Source organism: Delphinus delphis, chromosome 3, assembly GCF_949987515.2.
Source record: "Delphinus delphis chromosome 3, mDelDel1.2, whole genome shotgun sequence".
Lineage (NCBI taxonomy): Eukaryota > Metazoa > Chordata > Mammalia > Artiodactyla > Delphinidae > Delphinus > Delphinus delphis.
Window position 1 is genome coordinate 21,381,110 of NC_082685.1, and position 19,222 is coordinate 21,400,331.

Genomic DNA, 19,222 nt, shown 5'->3' on the forward strand with positions numbered 1-19,222 from the left:
AGTAGTGCTTGGTTGTGGATAGGCTCTGGAGAGGTGGGCATGAAGTCCCAGCTCCCTGTTGCTGCATAACAAACCACCCCAAACAGAGTGGCCTAAAACTACAATAATCATTTATTTTGCTCACAAAACTGCAATTTGGGTAGCACTCGATAGGGATGGCCCATCTCTACTCCAAAGTCCTATCGATTGGAGTGGCTTACAGGCTGGGGCTGGGACTATCTTCTCACTCACAGTGGGGCGGTCTTTGCTGGCTGACAGATGGAACCTCAACTGGGGTGTCAGCTGGGACAGTTCTATGCAGCCTCTCCATGTGACCACTTGGCTTCCTCACAGCATTGTGGCTGGGTTCCCATAACCAATGTCCCAAGAGATGAGAGGCAGAAGCTGCCAGTTTCTTAAGGCCTCAGCCTGAAACCTGGCACAGCTTTATGTCCAGTGTACTCTTTTTGAGTCCCAGGGCCCACATTCAACAACAGGGACATAATCCCACCTCTCAATGGGAGGAATGTTGAAGAATTTTGGACAGGAGAAGCATTGGAGGAGGGCCAGGCTTGGGGAGAGATCACGAATCCAGATCTGATGGAGAAAAAGGGGGAAAGGACCCTCTCCAAGTGCCAGACATGGTTTTAGCTGCCTTAGAGTCCTGGCCCAGAGCCTGGCATGGGATGATCCTAGCAGCCACAGCAGCCCTTCCCACCATCCTCCATGTCTTCCAGCGTGGGGCAGCCCCTGGAGTCTGGGGTTGGGTGACTATGAAGAGACCCCAGGAGGAAACCCCTCCAGCCCTATGGGGTTCTGGTCCCTACCCCAGGCCCTCCCAAGTCTGTCTGTGGAGGACATTTTCACAGTGGGGTTGAACAAGTAGAGGCTCTTGAATCCCAATCCTGCCATTCTGTTCCTAAAATATCTCGAATCTGCCCATTACTCTCCCTCCCTCACCTCAGCAAGCATCGCCATCTCTGGCCTGGGCCACTGCCTTTTCTCTCCTAACACTCTCCTTGCTTCCACTCCTGCCTCCCTACAAAACATCCTCCACGTGGCTCAGAGGGATTATTTAAACAATCAGTCTGATCACTTAACTCCTCTCTTTAAACCTCTCCAGGATACCCAGGATGTGATCCAAAGTCTAGGTTCTGGGACTGCAAGTTCCTGCACGATCCAGGCTTACAGGGCTGATCCTCCAAGAGGCCAGTCTAGTTCCTGCCTCAGGGACGTAGCCCTTGACATCTCTCCCCAACTCTTTATATGACTGACTTCTCCCTGTCCTTCAGGGCTTGACTCATTCCACCTTCTCAAAGAAATCTTCCCTGACCACTCTATCTAAAGTAGACCACTCTCCCCCATGTACTTTATTTTATTTTATTTTTTTGGCTGCATTGAGTCTTCATTGCTGTGTGCAGGCTTTCTCTAGTTGTGGCGAGCGGGGACTACTCTTTGTTGTGGCGCACAGGCTTCTCATTGTGGTGGCTTCTCTTGTTGCGGAGCGTGGGTTCTAGGCGCGCGAGCTTCAGTAGTTGCGGCACATGGGCTCAGTAGTTGCGCACGGGCTTTAGGGCACGCGGGCTTCAGTAGTTGTGACTCACAGGCTGTAGAGCGCAGGCTTAGTAGTTGTGGCGCATGGGCTTAGTTGCTCCATGGCATGTGGGATCTTCTGGACCAGGGATCGAACCCATGTCCGCTGCACTGGCGGGTGGATTCTTAACCACTGCGCCACCAGGGAAGTCCCCCATATACTCTTTAACTCAGCATCCATTTTATTTCCTTCTTAGCACTTAGCACCACTCATTCATTCATTCATTCAAAAAATACTGACCTAGCAGTTACTTTGTGCCAGGCACTGTTTTAGGCGATGGGGGCTAAAGATGTGAACAAAGCTGATGGTTCCTCCTCTTTGCTTTGGAAGGCCCCAGGACTAAGTGTTGACAGAGTGTTGATCTGTCAACACTTGCTGTTTCATGGTCTCACCCAGTCTCGGGCATTGAATGTGACGAGTATGGTACACCTGTGGCCCCAATCTGAAATCCCAAAGAGCACATCCAGCTGCCTGCTCACAGCTCCACCTGGGCATCTAATGTGCATCTGGCTCAGGCTTATTGCATCCAAAGCTGAATTCCTGACTTTCCCCTGTCCCCAGACCTGCTCCTCCCACAATCTTCTCCATCCTTCCACCTGCTCAGACAAAAATTCTGGACTGGTCCTGACTCCTCTCTTGTAACCCATTTTCAGCTCTACCTTCAAAACATCCAGGATCCAGCTGCTTCTCTCCATCTCCATTGCCACCACCCTAGCCCAAGTGGACTGTCACCTTCCCTGTACCATGGTGATGGCATCCAAACCGGTCCCAGCTTCCACCCTGGCCCAAGAACAATCTACTCCCTACACAGCAATCTTTAAAAAGGAAAGTTAGATCACATCACTCCTGAGCTCACACTACAAGGGTCTGTAAGGTCCCACCAGCTCTCAACCTTCCCTCCCCGCTACTCTCCACCCCTCACTCACTCCACCACACTGGCCACCTTGCAGGTCTTCAAACGTGCCAGGCCCACGCCTGCCTTAGGACTTTACTCTGGCCACTCCCTCAATTCCTACCTCAAGCCAGGCCTTCCCTGCCCACTGCATTTAACTGGTCAAACCCTCAGCCTCACCCCAGCACCCCCATGCTCTTTCTCTTCTTCGCTTTCCCTCCAAGCACTTATCACCTCCTGACACACCCTATATTTTACTTATTTATTTTACTCATCATCTGCTTTCTGGTACTAGAATATAAGGTCCCCAGGGCCTCTTTTACTCACGACTCTGTTCTCCAGTTCCTGGAGCAGGGCCTGGCTCAGAGCAAGTACCCAGAAATCAGAGTCACGTGGGAGAATTGACCATTAGATTCAGCGAGGTGAATGTCACTGATTTTGACAAAAGGGACACAATCTAAGGCATTTTATTTGGTCACTAGTTCATTTGTTAATTGTCTGCTGCCTCCTTCTAGAATAGTAAGTTCTAGAAGAGCAAGGACTTCATGCATCTTGTTTTCTGCTGAAAACAGAGGTACTGGAGAGTACCTAGAACAGTACCTGGAACAGAGTAGTCACTCAGGAAAAAACGACTGAAAAGAATAGAGGCCAATGACCCGTTACATGACTTTCCCTCTCTGGGTGTCAGTTCTTTCATCAGTAAAGTGGGAATGAAAGTGCCTGCTTTAAGGGATTGATTTTAGGGCTTAATGATGTAGTGCCTGGCACACAGGTGTTCACTCAGTATCACCCACCCACCCCCGCTCTGTTCTTAGCACCCTAATCCCGCCTGCCTGTCTTCCTCCCCATCCTGAGGCCCGGACAGCAATAATGTTGGTAAATGTTCAATCACACTGTCAGGCACCACGCTCAGAGTTACAAAGACACTTCTGGATTTTTGCAGAACCCAGGCAAAGCTAGGATCCCTAGGATTCTCTTAAGAGAGCACCTGCTGCTCCAGCTGGGATTTTCTCCCAAACCCTTCTTCACACTCTCCCAGCCTTTCCTCTCCAGAAGCTTCAATAGCTGTGCTCCTTGGTACACTCTTAAGAAGGGGAGAGAAAAGAGAGGAGTGGAGCGGCCAATTTTCCAGTGGGGAGAGAGAACAGAAACAAAGACAGGGCCCCGAGAACTCACAGGTTTAGGGCCTGGCCAGAAGGAGACGCAGGGGCCTGTGCTCTGCCATCCTATGCCCTAAAGGGGGGCTGGCCATGTGACATGGGGTAAAGAATCCATTGTGCTAGAAAGTAGTGGCCCAGTAACCATGCCACCTTCTTCTGGAGACAGCACATATGCAGAGAGAGAAACAAAGATGTGGCAAATGTAGGTGAGGATATTTGGGTATTCATTGTGCTAATATTGCAACTTTTCTGAAGGTTTTGCTCATTGTATTATGTTTGCAACTTTTCTCTATGTTTGAAGTTTTTAAAAATAATAAGTTGGGGGCAAAACTTTGGGAGGGGGGACAGAGCTGCTAGTGGCTCACCAGTGACCATTCTCCCCTTCTCATACTTTGATTCTAGGAAGTCATAAGCCCAGCAAGATGACCAGAGTTTTCCAGCCTCCCTGCAGCTAGGTGTAGCCAATGAGAAGTAGACAGAAATTGTTGGCTTCTGGGAAAACTCAAGAAAGAGACAGAAAACTGGCAGGTACTCTTTTTAGCCTACTTCCCTTCCTCCTGCTTTCTACATAGACATGATGGCTGGAACTGAAGCAGCCACCCTGGGCATTGAAGGGGCCTTGAAGGTGGAATCCAGGTACTAAGAATGGTAGAACAGGAAGGTAGGATTCTGGGTCCCTGAGGACTGTGAAGTCATCACACCAACTATGGACTGCCTACTGCAGTAGTACGACTTCTTTAAGTGAAAGAATAAACACCTGCTTTGCCTAAGCTTCTGATTAGCAGCCAAATGAACTTCCCACCTGATTCAGATTTCAACCTGTTTTCTGTTCCCTCTACACTCTGGACTTTTCCACCTGCTGGATCATCTGCTGGGAAAGCTCACCACCACTTGTAAGGTCTTTCTCATCTTTCAAAACCCAGCTTGAATGTCACTTTCTTCTGGAGGCTTTCCCTAGGTACCTCTTCCCTCGTGGACTCCCAGCACCTCCTATTGCTTCTGTTAAACTCCCCCACAGACTGCTTGCTGACCATTCGAGGATTCTTTACTGCTCATTGCTTTGGCTTCCCTGTAACATTTTGTCCTCTAATCCCTTGGCTTCCCTGTCACCGCTCTCTCCAGTTTCTCCTCTCTGTGCTGCTCCTTCTCAGGCTTTCCCTGGGCTCTGGAACTCAGGAAGTTTGCAGTAAATCAGGATTCCGTTCTGGCCCCTCCATTCTTTTCACTCTACCTGTTCTCCTGGGCAATTGCATCCTCCAGCCACCACCTCTATGCAGATGACTACAAATCCAATGGTGTACTGGGCTGGCTTAGACCAGCTCCTGAGAACAAAGTTTCAGGAATTTTGTGAGCCAGGTGTTAAGGCCATTATTAAAAATTAAGTTATATAAATTTATGATTATATAAATATGTTCAAAACAAAGATAATAAACACTCAAAACATAACTTCCTAGTTATTTTACTATTATCTATGCTTTTAAGATTATTTTTTATCTATTTTATCTGAATGGTGGAAATGCTCAGAGACATCACAGTGACATCTTGAAATCAACCACAGCAGGAGAATTTACACCACGGGTATGGGCAAACTCTACAAATCAAGGGGCTTCCCTGCTTGGAAAGCCATGTATTAAAGATTTCCCACTATACCATGGCCCAAATCGATACCTGAAGCCAGCCTGGAGTGACTTCCTGAGCTCTGGGCTCAGATGTCCAACCCTCAGCTGGACTCCTCGTCCTGCACATTCGGTGTGCCCCAGACAAACTCACCATCACCCCCCAAAGCTGCCCCACCCCCTCAATGTCTATTTCATTTTGCAGCAGCATCACTCACCCCATTGTCCAAGCCAGAAACCTGGCAATCTTCCTGAACTCATCTCACTCCCTCCTCCCCAACATCTAATAAGTTATGTCCTCAGTGATGCTCATGTCTCCCCTCCAGTCCTGTTCCAGCCTCACCGAGGCTTCCCTGGTTCAGGCTTCATCATTCCTCCAGTGGATTCTGACCCAGCCTCCTCACTGCTCTTGCTGATTCTAGCAGTGTCCCCCTCCAACCCACCTCCATTTGGGCCCCATAAAATGCAAGTCTCATTTAGGTCTCTTTTGTACTTAAAATCCTTCAGTGACTTCCCAATTCCTAAGATAGGGAGTACAGACACCCTTCGTATGGTCTTCTTTCTCTCTTCTTCCTCTCTCCTCCCTACTGTTTGGTCCTTCCTCATCTGACATTCAGGGGATCTTAGTCAAGAGTCATAAACATCACTTCTGGCTTATTTAAACAGATAAGGAGTTTATTATCCATTAGTGGGAAGCTCAGAAACTCTCCTGGAAAGCCAGAGTCCACTTGGAGACCATGCAGCCTGGAATGATGGCCAAATCACATTGTCAAGCAGTCCCAGGAAGACTCCCCAGATGCTACAGCTGAGTACAGACAGTACAGCTTGCCCTATTGGTGACTGATGTTTCCAAAAGCAGTGCTGCCCCTGGTCCCTGGCAGGAACTGCCACCACCATCACCACCACCTGTCTTCACCAGAGCACTCTCCTCCTTCCCTGCTTCTTCCTGGCACTAGGTTCAGGTTCCAAGTCTGGGGCTGAGGTCACATGTCCTGGCAGCAAGGAAAGCTGGGAAAGCATCGTCACCTCCTGGAGTGGGGAGATGGGCTCTGCCTCATAAGGTGCGGGATCCCCCAGACATAAGAAGGAGACAGTTTCAGTGATGAGAGGCCATGCTGTTCCCCATGCCAGCTTTTAAAATTACACAAGTAAAATACTATTCAAGGAAAAGTAATCAAACAGCACAAGAAGGAAGGTAATGAAATGTACAAGCTTCTCTCCCTGAGTTCTCTCAATTCCATTTGCCAGGGGCAACTACTGTTAACAGTGTTTTGGAAGTCCTTGCAGGTGTGTTCTTTGTATATCCAGATGTCTATATTTATATATAAGGTGTCTATATATAACTGTGTGAATGTATGTATTTTCCTTGTATCAAAATTGACTAGCTCCACAAGAAAAGGGAACCCTCCTACACTGTCAGTGGGAATGTAAACTGGTGCAGCCACTCTGGAAAACAGTATGGATCTTCCTCAAAAAACTAAAAATAGAGTTGCCATATGATCCAGCAATTCCATTCCTAGGCATATAGTGGGAGAAAACTATAATTCGAAAAGATACATGCACCCCAATGTTCATAGCAGCACTATTTACAATATCCAAGACATGGAAACAACCTAAATGTCCATTGACAGATGAATGGACAAAGAAGATGTAGTACATGTATACAGTGGAATATTACTCAGCCATAAAAAAGAATGAAATAGTGCTGTTTGCAGCAACATGGATGGACCAGGAGATTATCATACGAAGTAAAGTCAGAAAGAGAAAGACAAATACCATATGATATCACTCACGTGTAGAATCTAAAATATAACACAAATGAACTTATCTATGAAAAAGAAACAGACTCACAGACATAGAGAACAGACTTGTGGTTGCCAAGGGGGCAGGGGGTGAGGGAGGGATGGATTGGGAGTTTGGGGTTAGCAGATGCAAACTATTATATATAGAATGGATAAACAACAAGGTCCTACTGTATAGCACAGGGAACTATATTCAATATCCTGTGATAAACCATAATGAAAAAGAATATGAAGAAGAATGTGTATATATATATATATATATATATATATATATATGTATAACTGAATCACTTTGCTGTGCAATGGAAATTAACACATTGTAAATCAACTATACTTCAATAAAATAATTTTTTTTAATTGCCTAGCTCCACACATTACAGTTTGGCACCTTGCTTCTCTCACCTCACACCATGTCTTGTCACACTCCTATATCAGTACACATGGGTCTAGCCCATCCTTTCTAATGGCAGTACAGAGTCACACTGAGTGGATGAATCACAATTAACTAGCCAGTCCTCTACAGAGGGACATTTAGATTATTTTCAGTTTTTTGCTACAATAAACCAGGCTGCAGTGAACATCCTTGCACAAATGTCTTTGTGTGCTTGTATGAGTAGAGATCCAAGGGATGAATTCCTGGAAGAGGAACTGTTGGCTCCAAAGGAGCATGCATTTATGTCTTTGGTAAATGTTTCCAAATCACCTTCCAAAAAGCATGTGACAATTTGCAGCTCTACCGGCAATCTGGGAACATTTTTTTTTTCCAGGCCCTGCGTAGTCTGGTTCCTGATTGCCCTCTCACACACCCTGCATTTCCAACCACAGTGCCTTTGCCCATGCTATGTCCACAGCCTAATATTCCCTTCCTCCCTTGTCTGCCAGATGAAATCAAACAAGGCCCAGCTCTGATGTCACCTCCTCTGTACAGCCTTCCCTGACTCCCTTGAGCTGTCAGAGTCCCCTTCCTCTGGGATACCACAGCTTTTTGGGCATAATTCTGTCATATACCAACTAAGGACCTATGTGTGCCTGGCACTCTATGGCCATTTTGACAATCCAGACCATAACCACACTAAAAAGGATCATGTCCACCTCCTTCTCCCTCCCTCCTGGTTCTTCAGTCTTTTATCTGTTCCCAAGCACAGTCCTGCCTCAGGGCCTTTGCACTTGCAGTTCCCTCTCTATGGATCTTGCTCTCAAGCATCCTGGCCTTGGCACCTCTCTGGGGTCTCTGCTCCCATTCACCTTCTCACAAAGGCCTCCCCTGACCAGTTGGTCTCAAGTGCCCCTCCTCTAGTAACTCTGGTTCATCTCCATTTCATCATCTTCATGACACTTCTCAGAAGCTGAAATAACCTTGTTTGGTTTAAGTGTTGACGTTTATTTTCTGTCCTGTGACCCATCTCTGCACACGCAGAAACTCACCACTGTAAACTTCGAAGAGCAAGGGACCTTGTTTTCCTTTTCCACTGTCTCCAGCCTCAAACCTGCCTGGCACCTAAGCGCTCAATAATCGTTCATTGAATGAACCATCCGTATTTTACAGAAGAGGAAATTGACATTCAGAAAGGAGAGCTGAGTAGCCCAAGGTCCCACAGTTAATAAAACCACAGCTGAGATCCAAACAGGTCTGAACTCTAAAACCAACTGCACGTCCCTACTCAGCACGCCGCATTTTCTCCCTCACCAGACTAGACTCTTGGGAGCAGGACTTGAGTCTGACGACGCTCCGGGTTCCCCAGCGGCGTGTCCCGGGCCCGCCCCGTGAGGCTAGCGGGCTCCGCGGAGATGTCACCCTCCCCGCCCCCTGTCAGTCAGGCCGAGGGGTGGCGCGGCCGCCAGTGGGGGCGCTGCTCAGAGCTGCCGCAGCGCCCCAGCCAGAGCAGAAGCGCGCGAGCGAGCAGGGCGCTAGGAGCGAGCGGTGGCTGGCGACGCACCCAAGGCCAGGGCACTACTGCGCCCCGGCTCAGGGCTCACGCCCCGCCTGCTGCAGACCAAACTGAGCGCCTGGCCACGGCCCGATCCCGCATCGGCCCCGAGCCCACCCCAGCCCATCCTAGCCGAGCCCCTGCATCCGCCTGCCGCTGCTGCAGCCGCAGCCGCAACCGCAGCTCCATCCCCAGACCGGAACCCGCATCCAGGTGAGGCGGCCGCGCTCCGGGCACCCGGGCTGAGGAAAGGGCTGGGAATGGAGAGGGAACTGGATGGGATGGGGAAGGGGCTGGAGAATGGAAAGAGGACGCCGGTGGGTGCGTGTCAGTGTGCGCCCCGGGATATGTGTCTCTGTTGCTCGGTGTCTGCAACTGCCTGGGTGGCCGTGTGGACGTGCGTCCGCGGCCGTGTGCCCCCTGTGTGTCAGAGTGTCCGTGCGCTTTTGAACGCCTGCATGTCCTGTGTGTGCACGTGAGCGTGTCCATGGAGTATGTTTGTGTGCATGGCCGTGTGACTCTGTCGTGTGTGTACAGACAGACCCCGGGGCTTCGCGCCTTGCCCAGCACTCCGGTTCCGCGGGGCTGCAGGTTGCAGGGCCCCGGATAACCGAGGCGGTGGCCTCTCCTGCGTCCCCGGTTTCAAGGACGCTAGGACTCGCTGCGGCCCTGTGGCCTAGCGCTGGGGAGGGGGTAAGGCGGGAGGGGGTTCCGGACCCGGAAGGGCGCCTTCGGTCTCAGGAGGGAGGGGAGGGGACACCAGCGTCCCTCCGGAAGGGCTGGGATGAGAATGCGGGGCCAGCACATCCGTGCCCGTGTGTTCGCCCTCCTCAGGCCGCCAGGATGGACGTGTTCATGAAGGGCCTGTCCATGGCCAAGGAGGGCGTCGTGGCCGCCGCGGAGAAAACCAAGCAGGGGGTCACCGAGGCCGCGGAGAAGACCAAGGAGGGTGTCCTCTACGTTGGTGGGCGAGGGGCGGGGCTTCCGGGGTGCAGGGGTTTGGTGTCCTTTGGTGCAGGGAGTGGAGCCGAGGTCCTTAGAAGGAGGGAGTGGGGGGTCTGGGCAGGAGAATATGAGTCAGCAGATGGGGCCGGGTCAGCAGGGGTCACTGAAGGCATAGCCAGTGATGGAACCTGGGCCAGTGATGAGACTGACCGGAGGGGGAATGGGGGAAAGATTGGTGAGGGTGGGGTTCAGCTGAAAGTCCAGGGACCAATGCGGGGATCAAAGGAGACAGCCTTCTTTTCCTTATTCTTCCCATTATTAATAGTTACCTGGTGCTGAGCCCTTACTCTCTGCCAAGTACCCTGTGAAATACATCCATAACATCTATTACCTCATTTAATGCTCCCTGCCCATCCACAGACCGGGGAAACTGGGGCTTCCCAGAGGTTTAACTATCTTGGTCAAGGTCACAGCTGATAAAACGCGAAGCTGGAGTTTGAGCCAAGCTTTATGGGCTCCAAAATGCCCCCTCCCTTTGCTGTGCTCCCCCCAGTATTGTTGGGGCTCCCTCCCAGCCCTCCTCTCCAGCTACTTCCACATCTGAATCGCTCTCTGGGTCTCCCTCCTCCCAGCAGTTCCACCACTGGCATCTCTCCTCTGGGTGCACCCTCCTTGCAGCTGACAGCTGTCATCAGGAGAAAGGCCAAGTGGTTAAAATGTCTCACCCTAAGTGGGAAAAAAGAGGGAGACTGCAGGATCATTTGCATAAAGGGAGGCAAGAAACTGATTGAATTCTGTCTGCTGATTCAGGGCTTAACTTGTGCGGTCCGTAGAATTATCTCCTATTCAGGCTGTAGAGGGCTGGTTAACTTGCCCAGGGTTTTGGCAGACTTGGAGTTGTGATAATTCGAAAAATACTTATTGACCACCTACTATGTGCTGGTAGGTGCCGGCTCTCCTGATAGTGATGCCAAGTATTCCAGTAGTGGGATTTGACATCCAGTGGCTGGGGTGGGGGCCACTTTGGTAGGGTAAACAAAGAGGGTAACATCTGAGCTGAGCCCGAAGAATAAGGAGGTTGGGAAGGGGGTGCAGAAAAGCAGGTGCAAAGGCCCTGGAATGGGCTGAAGGATACTGGATTCGAGAGCAGAGGGCAGAAGGAAGTGGTAGGAAATGAGATCAGAAAGGTGGGCAAGAGCCAGTTCATGAGTGGCCCCTGCAGGCCCGGGCAAAGCATTATTATAATTGCCATGATAGACTGTAAGCCAGGGACCGACAGGATCTGACTTCAGTATGGAAAGTCCCTCAGTCCTCTGGGGACAGAACAAATTGCAGGGAGGCCCCCTGGGTGGTAACATAGTTGCCAGATGAGGGTGGTTGGAGCTAGGGCAGAGGTGATGGAGACTGGGAGAAGGCTTGAGCCCACACCTGCTGGACCCCAGCTCTGGCCTCCCTCTTCCCTCCTCCCTTCTCCCTCAGCCCTTTCACTCCTGTGGACCCCTGGCACCCCTGACACTGTGTCCTTGCTAACAGACTCGGCCCCTCCCTTTCCCCTTAGATGGGCACCTCCTACTCCTCCCCCTGACCAGGAACTCCTGATGACCCCCAGTTCTTACTCATCAAAGCCTCAGCTCCCTGTAGCCTAGCATTCAATGTGCTTTGTGGCCCTGCCTCAGTTTCCATTGCTTCGAGCACACAGACCCCGTCGATGTGCTCCGCTCAGGCCCTGAAAACACACCTCTCTATGCCTTGCCCACATGGTTCCCTGTGCCTGGAACACCCTCCTCAGCCTCCTTTCTGCATATCCACCTGCTCCCCATTTGTCAAGACCCAGGCAGTGCCCCCTCCCCCATCACGCACCCCCTGGAGGCTGGAAGTCCTCTCCCCACTGCTTGAGGTCCAGGGCACCAACTCTGCTCTTCTCTTTCCTCCATCTGACAGTGAGCCATTGGCCTGGAACCTGAATCAGAGCAGGTGCCAACAAGCATTTGTGGGAGGAATAAATGGATGTGCATGCACAACCCCTGACCCCTGCCCGTCTCTGGGTCTAACTGGACTTAGCCCTGAGAATCCTGTCTTCTTGCACCCTCCTCCTGCCAGCCTCAGCTGGCCCAGACACCCGTTTCCAGCTCCGTCAGTTGTTGTCTGGGTTGCCAAATCCTCAGGATGGGAGACAGCCCACTCCCCTGAGGGCATCCACCCCCCACCACCTCAGGTTAGGATGTCTTGCCTTTCCCAGTCGCTACCCTCCTGGAAAGACCCAGCCAATGCCATGGGTGTCAGTCACCATCTTCACGTCACCCTTATACACCCATTCTGCATCTAAGACTCTCCCAACTTTGGCCAGAAAGAGGGATTTGCACTCTAGTTAGAACAGGGTCTTTAGAAGAAATGGAGCGAGGAATGTTGGGATGTGAGTGTCCTCGGGTAGGAAGTGGGCAGTTATGCATCAGGGGCACCAGGGGCACCTTTCCAAATACAGAGCCTTTTTTCCCCGCCCCCAGTTCCACCCCCCTTCCACCCCCATCTGCTCCCATCCTGGGCAGAGGATTAAATGAACCGGCGCAGGTAGAGTGCTTTCCCAGTGCTGGCGCTAAGGCAACATCCACCAGAGGTGTGGGTATCATATCAGGTGGGGGTGGTAGGGGACAGAGAGTGGGGAGAACTGGAAGTCCTGAGGATATAGGCATGGGGGACACTTGTGGGATTTGGGAGCCCAAGGAGGCAGTGAACGGCCAGGATGCCCACTGCTGACTGGGTCCCTCTGCCCACTCTGTAACCGCTGTGCTTGCTGGAGTCTGTTCCCTTGGCTCAGAGCCCTTATGTGTGCTCATTTTTGTCCCCATAGGAAGCAAGACCCGAGAGGGGGTTGTACAAGGAGTGGCCTCAGGTACCGGCCCAGCCCTGCTCAGCCCTGTGTCCTCACCCTGGCCTGGGATCTGGCTGGCCCCCAGAGACTGCGGGGGAGGGGTGGTGGAAGAGGGCACCCCTAAGGTTTCCTGGGGGTGTGCTCCATGGGAAGGCAGGCCCTGGGACACTATGGAGGAGGGTGGCATCTATGCCTGCTTCACCCTGGCCCCCAACCCCCTCCCTGACGCAGTGGCTGAGAAAACCAAGGAGCAGGCATCTCATCTGGGAGGAGCTGTGTTCTCTGGGGCTGGGAATATCGCAGCAGCCACAGGCCTGGTGAAGAAGGAGGAATTTCCCACCGATCTGAAGGTGAGCTATCCTTCCAACACACACACAACACACACACACACACACACACACACACACGTGCCAGGCACACCCATAAACCTGCCACCAGGCTCCCTGCTCCCCCAGCCAGCCTGGGGCACAAGCCACCTTGCCTCACGTTCTGCAGGGCCCTGCTAGACGCAGCTCAGAATGAGTCTGCATGAAGCTGTGTACGGGCATGGCACTCCCCGTGACTGTGACCCAGATCTGGCTGGATACATGTATCCTGATTGTGACAGTCATCTGGACTACTTTTGGCCTCATCCACATATGTCACTGATTGTTCACTCACGTCTTTTCAGTCAACAAGTATTCATGCTAGAGAGGGATTGTTCTAGGGGTTACGACAGAATAGGTTCCTACATTCATGGAGCTGACACTCTAGTGGGAGAAGATACAGTAAAAAGCTAACCAGTAAGCAAGATGGTTTCAGACAGGGGTATGTGCTATGAAGAAAAGACAAGGGTGAGGAGATAGACAGTCAAGGGGTGAGGGGGCTACTTTAAGTTGGGAAGGCTTCTCTGAGGAGGTGACCTTAGAGCTGACACCCAAGGGATGAGGCAAGCCATGTGGAAAGTATATTTCAGGCAGTAGGAAGAACACGTGCAAAGGCCCTGAGGCAGGCATGAGCAGAAGTGGGCCATGGGGAGGGGTGAACTGTGTGTCACACATTTGTGCAGACATGTTACCCCAGGCAAGTGGTGGCGGCTACCCACGTGTGCAGGAAGTCAGATACCTCATTAGGACACGCTGTAGGGCGAGAGCTGTGAGCTCTGGAGCGCCACAGAGCTGGATCTGAATCCTAACTCCACTACTTCCTGTGTGACCCTGAGCAGGTCCCATCATGTCTCTGAGCCTGATTCTTTGCCTCTAAGACGGGAGATGAGCACAAGAGGACTTTTAGGTAGATTAGAGATAATGTAGCTCAGAGGTTCTCAAAAACTTAAGTGTGTATTAGATCACCAGGAGGCCAGGTTAAAATACAGACTGTTGGTCCCATCCCTAGAATTTCTGATTCAGCAGGTCTGTGGGGCTCGAGAATTTGCATGTTTAACAAGTACCTGGGTGATATTGATGCTGCAGGTCCAGGGATCACACTTTGAGAACTACTGATGTAAAAACGCTGGATGGCATAGTGAGTGCTCAGTAAGAGATGATGGCCCCACGATCACATGGTCAGCCTGTGTGCACCCCCAAGGTCTTGTGTCGCCATAGGTGTGCTAGGACAGTGCACTCTGTGGGTCTATATGATGTCTGTAGAGACACGCCTCCCATGGGGTGCTCTGTGTTGTCCACGTGTAAGTGCAGACTCCACCTCTGTGGGGGTGGGGCTTTCTTCAGCGTGATCAGGAGATCAGTGTGCATTCAGCATGAGGGTGTCCATGCTGAGGAGATCCCACAGCACCCTCCACTCCAGACATTTTGCACAGTTGGTTCCTTCCCCTGTCTGAAAGCTGGGACTTGACTCAAGCTCTGGTTCAAGTCCTGTCTCTGCACTTTATCAGCTGTGTGACTTCCCATTTCTTATCCTTATGTTTCCAGTGATTGCTCCCATTCACTGATCTCTTGTGTGGGTAGGCACTGTTCTAGATATTGTACGTGGAGTCACTCACTGAATCTTCACAACATCCCTGTAAAGAAGGCATCACAATTAGCCCATTTTACAGATGAAGGAACTGAGGCTCAGAGAGGTAAAATGACTTGCCCAAGATCACAAATCCTGACTGCCCCCCTGAGAAGGTGGTTGGGAGGATAAGCTCAGGTTCATGTCACTGTAGTCCCTTGGTGCCAACATGGGGCCAGGCCCAGCGCTGAGAGCTGGGATGCAGAGAAGGCAGGTCTGGGCCTGAGCTCTCAGCTCAAGGCTTGGTGGGGGCCTTGCACAGAACCATTTCTCTCAGGCTGCCTTCCTCTTACCAGCACTTGTTGACACTTCAAGCCTCCTCTCTCAAGGGAGCTCAAGATCATAGACTTACAATCCAAAGCCAGGCCTTTGGGGCCACTGGCCCATGGAGAGCCCATGCAAGCTGGGGGCGCAAGTTTCTGTCTCTACCTCCCAGTCTGCTCACATATGTTATCATAGAAGCCTCCCCATATGCATACAAAGCAGAGACACCATCCCATTTCCCACCCGAGGCAGCTGAGATCAGAGGTAAAACGACTTACCTAATGCCAAAGAGGTAGTGAATGGCCAGGCTAGGATGGTTTTTAAGTGAACTTTTTATTGAAGTACAGCATTCATGCAGAAAGCACGCAGCTCCATGAAATTTTCACAAATTCAACTCTCCCCAAGTAACCAGCACCCAGATCAAGACACAGAACGTCAGCCCCTTGGAAGCCTCCCTTACACCTCCTCCCAGTCCCTACTCCCGGGGCCAAGAGTAGGGTGAGAGAAGTGAGGTATCTGGGGCACAAAATTTAAGGGAGGATGCTTATTCCAGGGTCTCCTTTGTACCCCAGGCACCTGACTCTCCTCACCTTTGTCCTGGCCCTGTCTCCCCCCACACAGCTAATTGCTTCCTGACTTCTATCACCACAAATAAGTTGGGTGTTTTTCAGCTTCACAGAAATGTTATTCCAGAGCACATGCTCTTCTGTACCTGGCTTCTTTCATTCATCAGTAAGTGTGAGAGTCAACCATGCTGTGGTGTGCACTGTGGCTCCCCATCCTTGAGGTGAAGTAACCACTGTGTGATAGGATGACAGAGCACACATCCATTCTACCGTTGTTGGACATTTGTTTCCCAATAATGTGCAGAGCTAGGATTCTTAATAGTCTGTTTCTTTCCTGGGTTCTGGTCATAGCTGGGTGACTTTGGGCAAACTAACACTTCCCCCCTCCTGGGCCTTGATGGACCCACCTGTAACTGGGGAGTGAGCCAGGCCAGGAGTGTAAACTCATGTGCCCACAGGGCCCATGACAGGTAATGTGAAGGAGCTGAAGCTGCCTGGATGGAGCCGGAGCAACTGGAGTGTAGAGGTGCCAGCCCTCCAGGGTCCCAAGATTCTCACCTCTGTCCAGTAGGGAGGGACAGTGGTTACATGTGGAAGTGGGGGAGGTGGGGTGCCCCTTGCCTACAGGTTCCCCCACACGTGGCCTTGTGCAGCCGTGCCCGGACCTCAGGTTACTGTGAGTGCCCACGTGTGCAGTCAGCTCAGTCCCATGTTTGTGCACATACATGTGCTCGCCCACAGGGGACTGGCCATGTGTCTGGCAGCCCCCTATTTGCGTGCCTGCTGGTCTGCACCGGTCTGGACAGCAGATGCAGTGGGGAGGGGAGAGTCTTAGCTCACACATCCAAGCAACACCATGAGCTGTCGCTTCCAGCTTATCTTAAAATAGCAACAGCTGAAGAAACCAGGCCACACAGGGCCCTGGGGGAGGGATGGGTGGAAAGTGGCAGGGGAATGGCTCAGAGCCCCTGCTCAGCCCTGTCCCTGAGCCTCCATCTCCCTCCAGGGTTATCTCTGGGGACCTGATATGCACCTCCTCACAGAGCTGACACAAAGAGGGTAGGGATAAATGGGTGACTGAGTGTGCCATCTATCTCCCCATCCCACCCAGTCCATATGATGGGAGCACAGGAGGCTGCCACGTGCTGGGGAGAGGGGTATGGAGAGCCCTCTCCCCCTCGCCACCCCCAGCTTCAAGCCATAATTGGAGGAATTTCACTCCTCCGTCCCACTTCCAAGGCACTCCAAATAAACAATTTAATTAAAAATTCTGGTTGCATTGCCAACAAAACCTAGCCTTCCCCCAACAACCAAAAGCTTCCCAAGGTAGGAATTTGAGGGGCATCACCAGCTGGCCTCATGGGCACTGTCTCTTCTCTGCCTGCAGCCAGAGGAAGTGGCCCAGGAAGCTGCAGAGGAGCCGCTGATTGAGCCCCTGATGGAGCCAGAAGGGGAGAGTTATGAGGAACCGCCCCAGGTGAGGGGTGTCAAGGCTGGGTGGGGCTTTGGGCATCCCCAGCTGGGGTGGGAGGTTCCTGGCAGGATAAGGTTAGGCCTGGGAGCTTCAAGCCCCCCTTTTCTAGAACCCAGACACCAGAGGTGGCAACAGGGAGGGAGGACAGATGGGGCCTAGCACTGGGCGCCAGGCACCCCTGCCCAGAACATCCCAGATGTCCCCAACTTCCAGGTTTCTCTTCTGCCCAGGGAGAGGGACATGCACTATTCCTCCTTGAGGGGTAGGGGTCTCTGGGCCGGGCCTGGCCACTTGGTCTCCAACCCCTTCCTCTTTTGCTCTTCTCCACTCCACCCCCATCCCTCTGATGCAGGAGGAGTATCGGGAGTATGAGCCAGAGGCGTAAGGGCCCAGGACGGCCCCCCATCAGCAGCACAATCCCTTCCCTGTCCTGTGCCCCGCCTCCCAGAGCCAGGGTTGTCCTTCTACCCCTTCCCCTTAAAACACGAGATCTTCCTTCGCTCCGAGGCGCCCCCTCGGAGCCTGTGTTAGAGTCTGTCTGTCTCACCTGCCCGCGACCAACCCTGGGGCGTGGACAGGGCCGGGGCTGCGGCCACGGCTGGTAGCCTCGCCCCACCTATATTGCCCCCTCCCCACCCCATCCCATCCCATCCAGTGTCTGCGCGGATGTAGCATGTTCGATGTGTTTTTAAACGAGTCGGAAAGCAGCGGCTCCCCGCCACCCCCGACAGAGGCTCTCTGAGGGGCCCCGGGCAGCCCCAGAACCCCCCCACACCCGCATTCCCACATCGACCCCAAGAACCTTTTTTTTTAACCAAAACCAGGAGCCAGGCTGTGCCATGCCCCTCCCCCAGCCGGCCCGGTCCGAGCGCGGGCGTCGTGTGTCGTGATTGTGGCATGGAGAGTCCCCCACCCCCGTGTGAGCGTGTCCCGGGCGGGCGGGCCCGGCCGCCCCCCGGGTGTCCATGAATAAAGCCAATCTGTCTGTAGCAGGCGCCGCACGGGCAGGGCTGGGCTGGGCTGGGCGCCGGATGGGGACGACCGACAGGCTTCCACGTCCCAGCCTGCCCCACGCCCCTCTTTGGGGCCCGGCACACTCAGCCCAGGTACAAGACTGACCACATCTGGCCTCAGCTCCTACCCGCCCCGCACCCCCGGGGGACGACCTGGATGGAGGGGTTCCCCCCAGGTTGGGCCACGCTGTGGGCTGGGAGGCGGGAAGGCGGCCTCGGGCGCCACCTACTGGACAGTAAAGCTCCTACTGGGCGTGCTGGGCGGAGGGAAGTCCGCTGCAGCCAAGGCGCAGGGCCGGCGGGCTCAAGGCGCATGCAGCGCAGGCGCCTCGATGATCACGCACGCGCGGACCAGCGTGCACGCACGCTGGCCGACACGTGCAGACCAGCGCGCGCACTCAGAGTTGCACAAGCGCCGCGATGAAGCTCTGGGAAAACAGCAGCGCGGTCACTGGAAGAAGCTGCTTCGCTCAAACCTTCCCCCGCGAGAACGCTGATACGCACATACCACTGTGCACACCTGCTCACCGCAGAAAAACTCATCCCAGGGGAGGGGAAATGGGCAGTTGCCACGGAAAAAAGCAGAGTTCGGGCAACCAGTGCTCCACCCTTCCCGGAAAGGAGTCCGAAAGTTTGCGACCTCGGCTGAGGTGAGCAAGGGTATGCAGAAATCTTGGGAAGCCGACCAGGCGCCTTGAGCGGATGAGTATTGGCACTAGAGGGCCCCCAACACCGCCGCGGTGCAGGGAAGTAGGGGGGCGGAGATGCAGCTTTGCTGCGCAGAGGCCCCGCCTCCATCAAGGCGAAGGCACTGCTCTGATTGGCACAGAAGCTCCCCCGCCCCAACCTGTGATAGGCCCCGCCCCCGACGATGCAGTGCTCTTGCTCTCTTTTGCCGCAGCCGCGGGCTAACTTGACTCACCCATGCGGAAGCCCGGCTCTGCTTTGCCGCAATAACCCCCATTCTTGCCTGAGGAAGACCCAGCCCCTTCTCTGCCAGGTCCGACCTCCTTTCCCACTCAAACCTTGCTTCGCCCCTCCAGCCCCAAGGGCTGGAAGGAGCTTACTGTATTCAGTCAACCGCCAGGTGTTCAGCGCCCCCTCCTTCCCTGAGTTGTTCGGGGCGGG

General features: G+C 53.0%; 1 protein-coding gene across 1 annotated transcript; it reads left to right on the top strand.

The window, feature by feature from the left end:
• The first annotated feature begins 8,880 nt into the window (after positions 1-8,880).
• On the top strand, positions 8,881-17,893 carry SNCB (synuclein beta). Its single transcript, XM_060008334.1, has 6 exons — positions 8,881-9,184; positions 9,806-9,935; positions 12,765-12,806; positions 13,017-13,135; positions 16,995-17,084; positions 17,434-17,893. Exons 2-6 carry the CDS (start codon positions 9,815-9,817, stop codon positions 17,464-17,466), a joined length of 405 nt encoding a protein of 134 aa, XP_059864317.1. The 5' UTR covers positions 8,881-9,184; positions 9,806-9,814; the 3' UTR covers positions 17,467-17,893.
• Positions 17,894-19,222: the final 1,329 nt, after the last annotated feature.

Bases quoted from the DNA above. Each gene is read 5' to 3' on its own strand.
- SNCB (XM_060008334.1), top strand. From the start codon at position 9,815: ATGGACGTGTTCATGAAGGGCCTGTCCATGGCCAAGGAGGGCGTCGTG. The intron at 12,807-13,016 runs GTACCGGCCCAG...TCCCTGACGCAG, and splicing joins TGTACAAGGAGTGGCCTCAG to TGGCTGAGAAAACCAAGGAG. The intron at 13,136-16,994 runs GTGAGCTATCCT...CTCTGCCTGCAG, and splicing joins AATTTCCCACCGATCTGAAG to CCAGAGGAAGTGGCCCAGGA.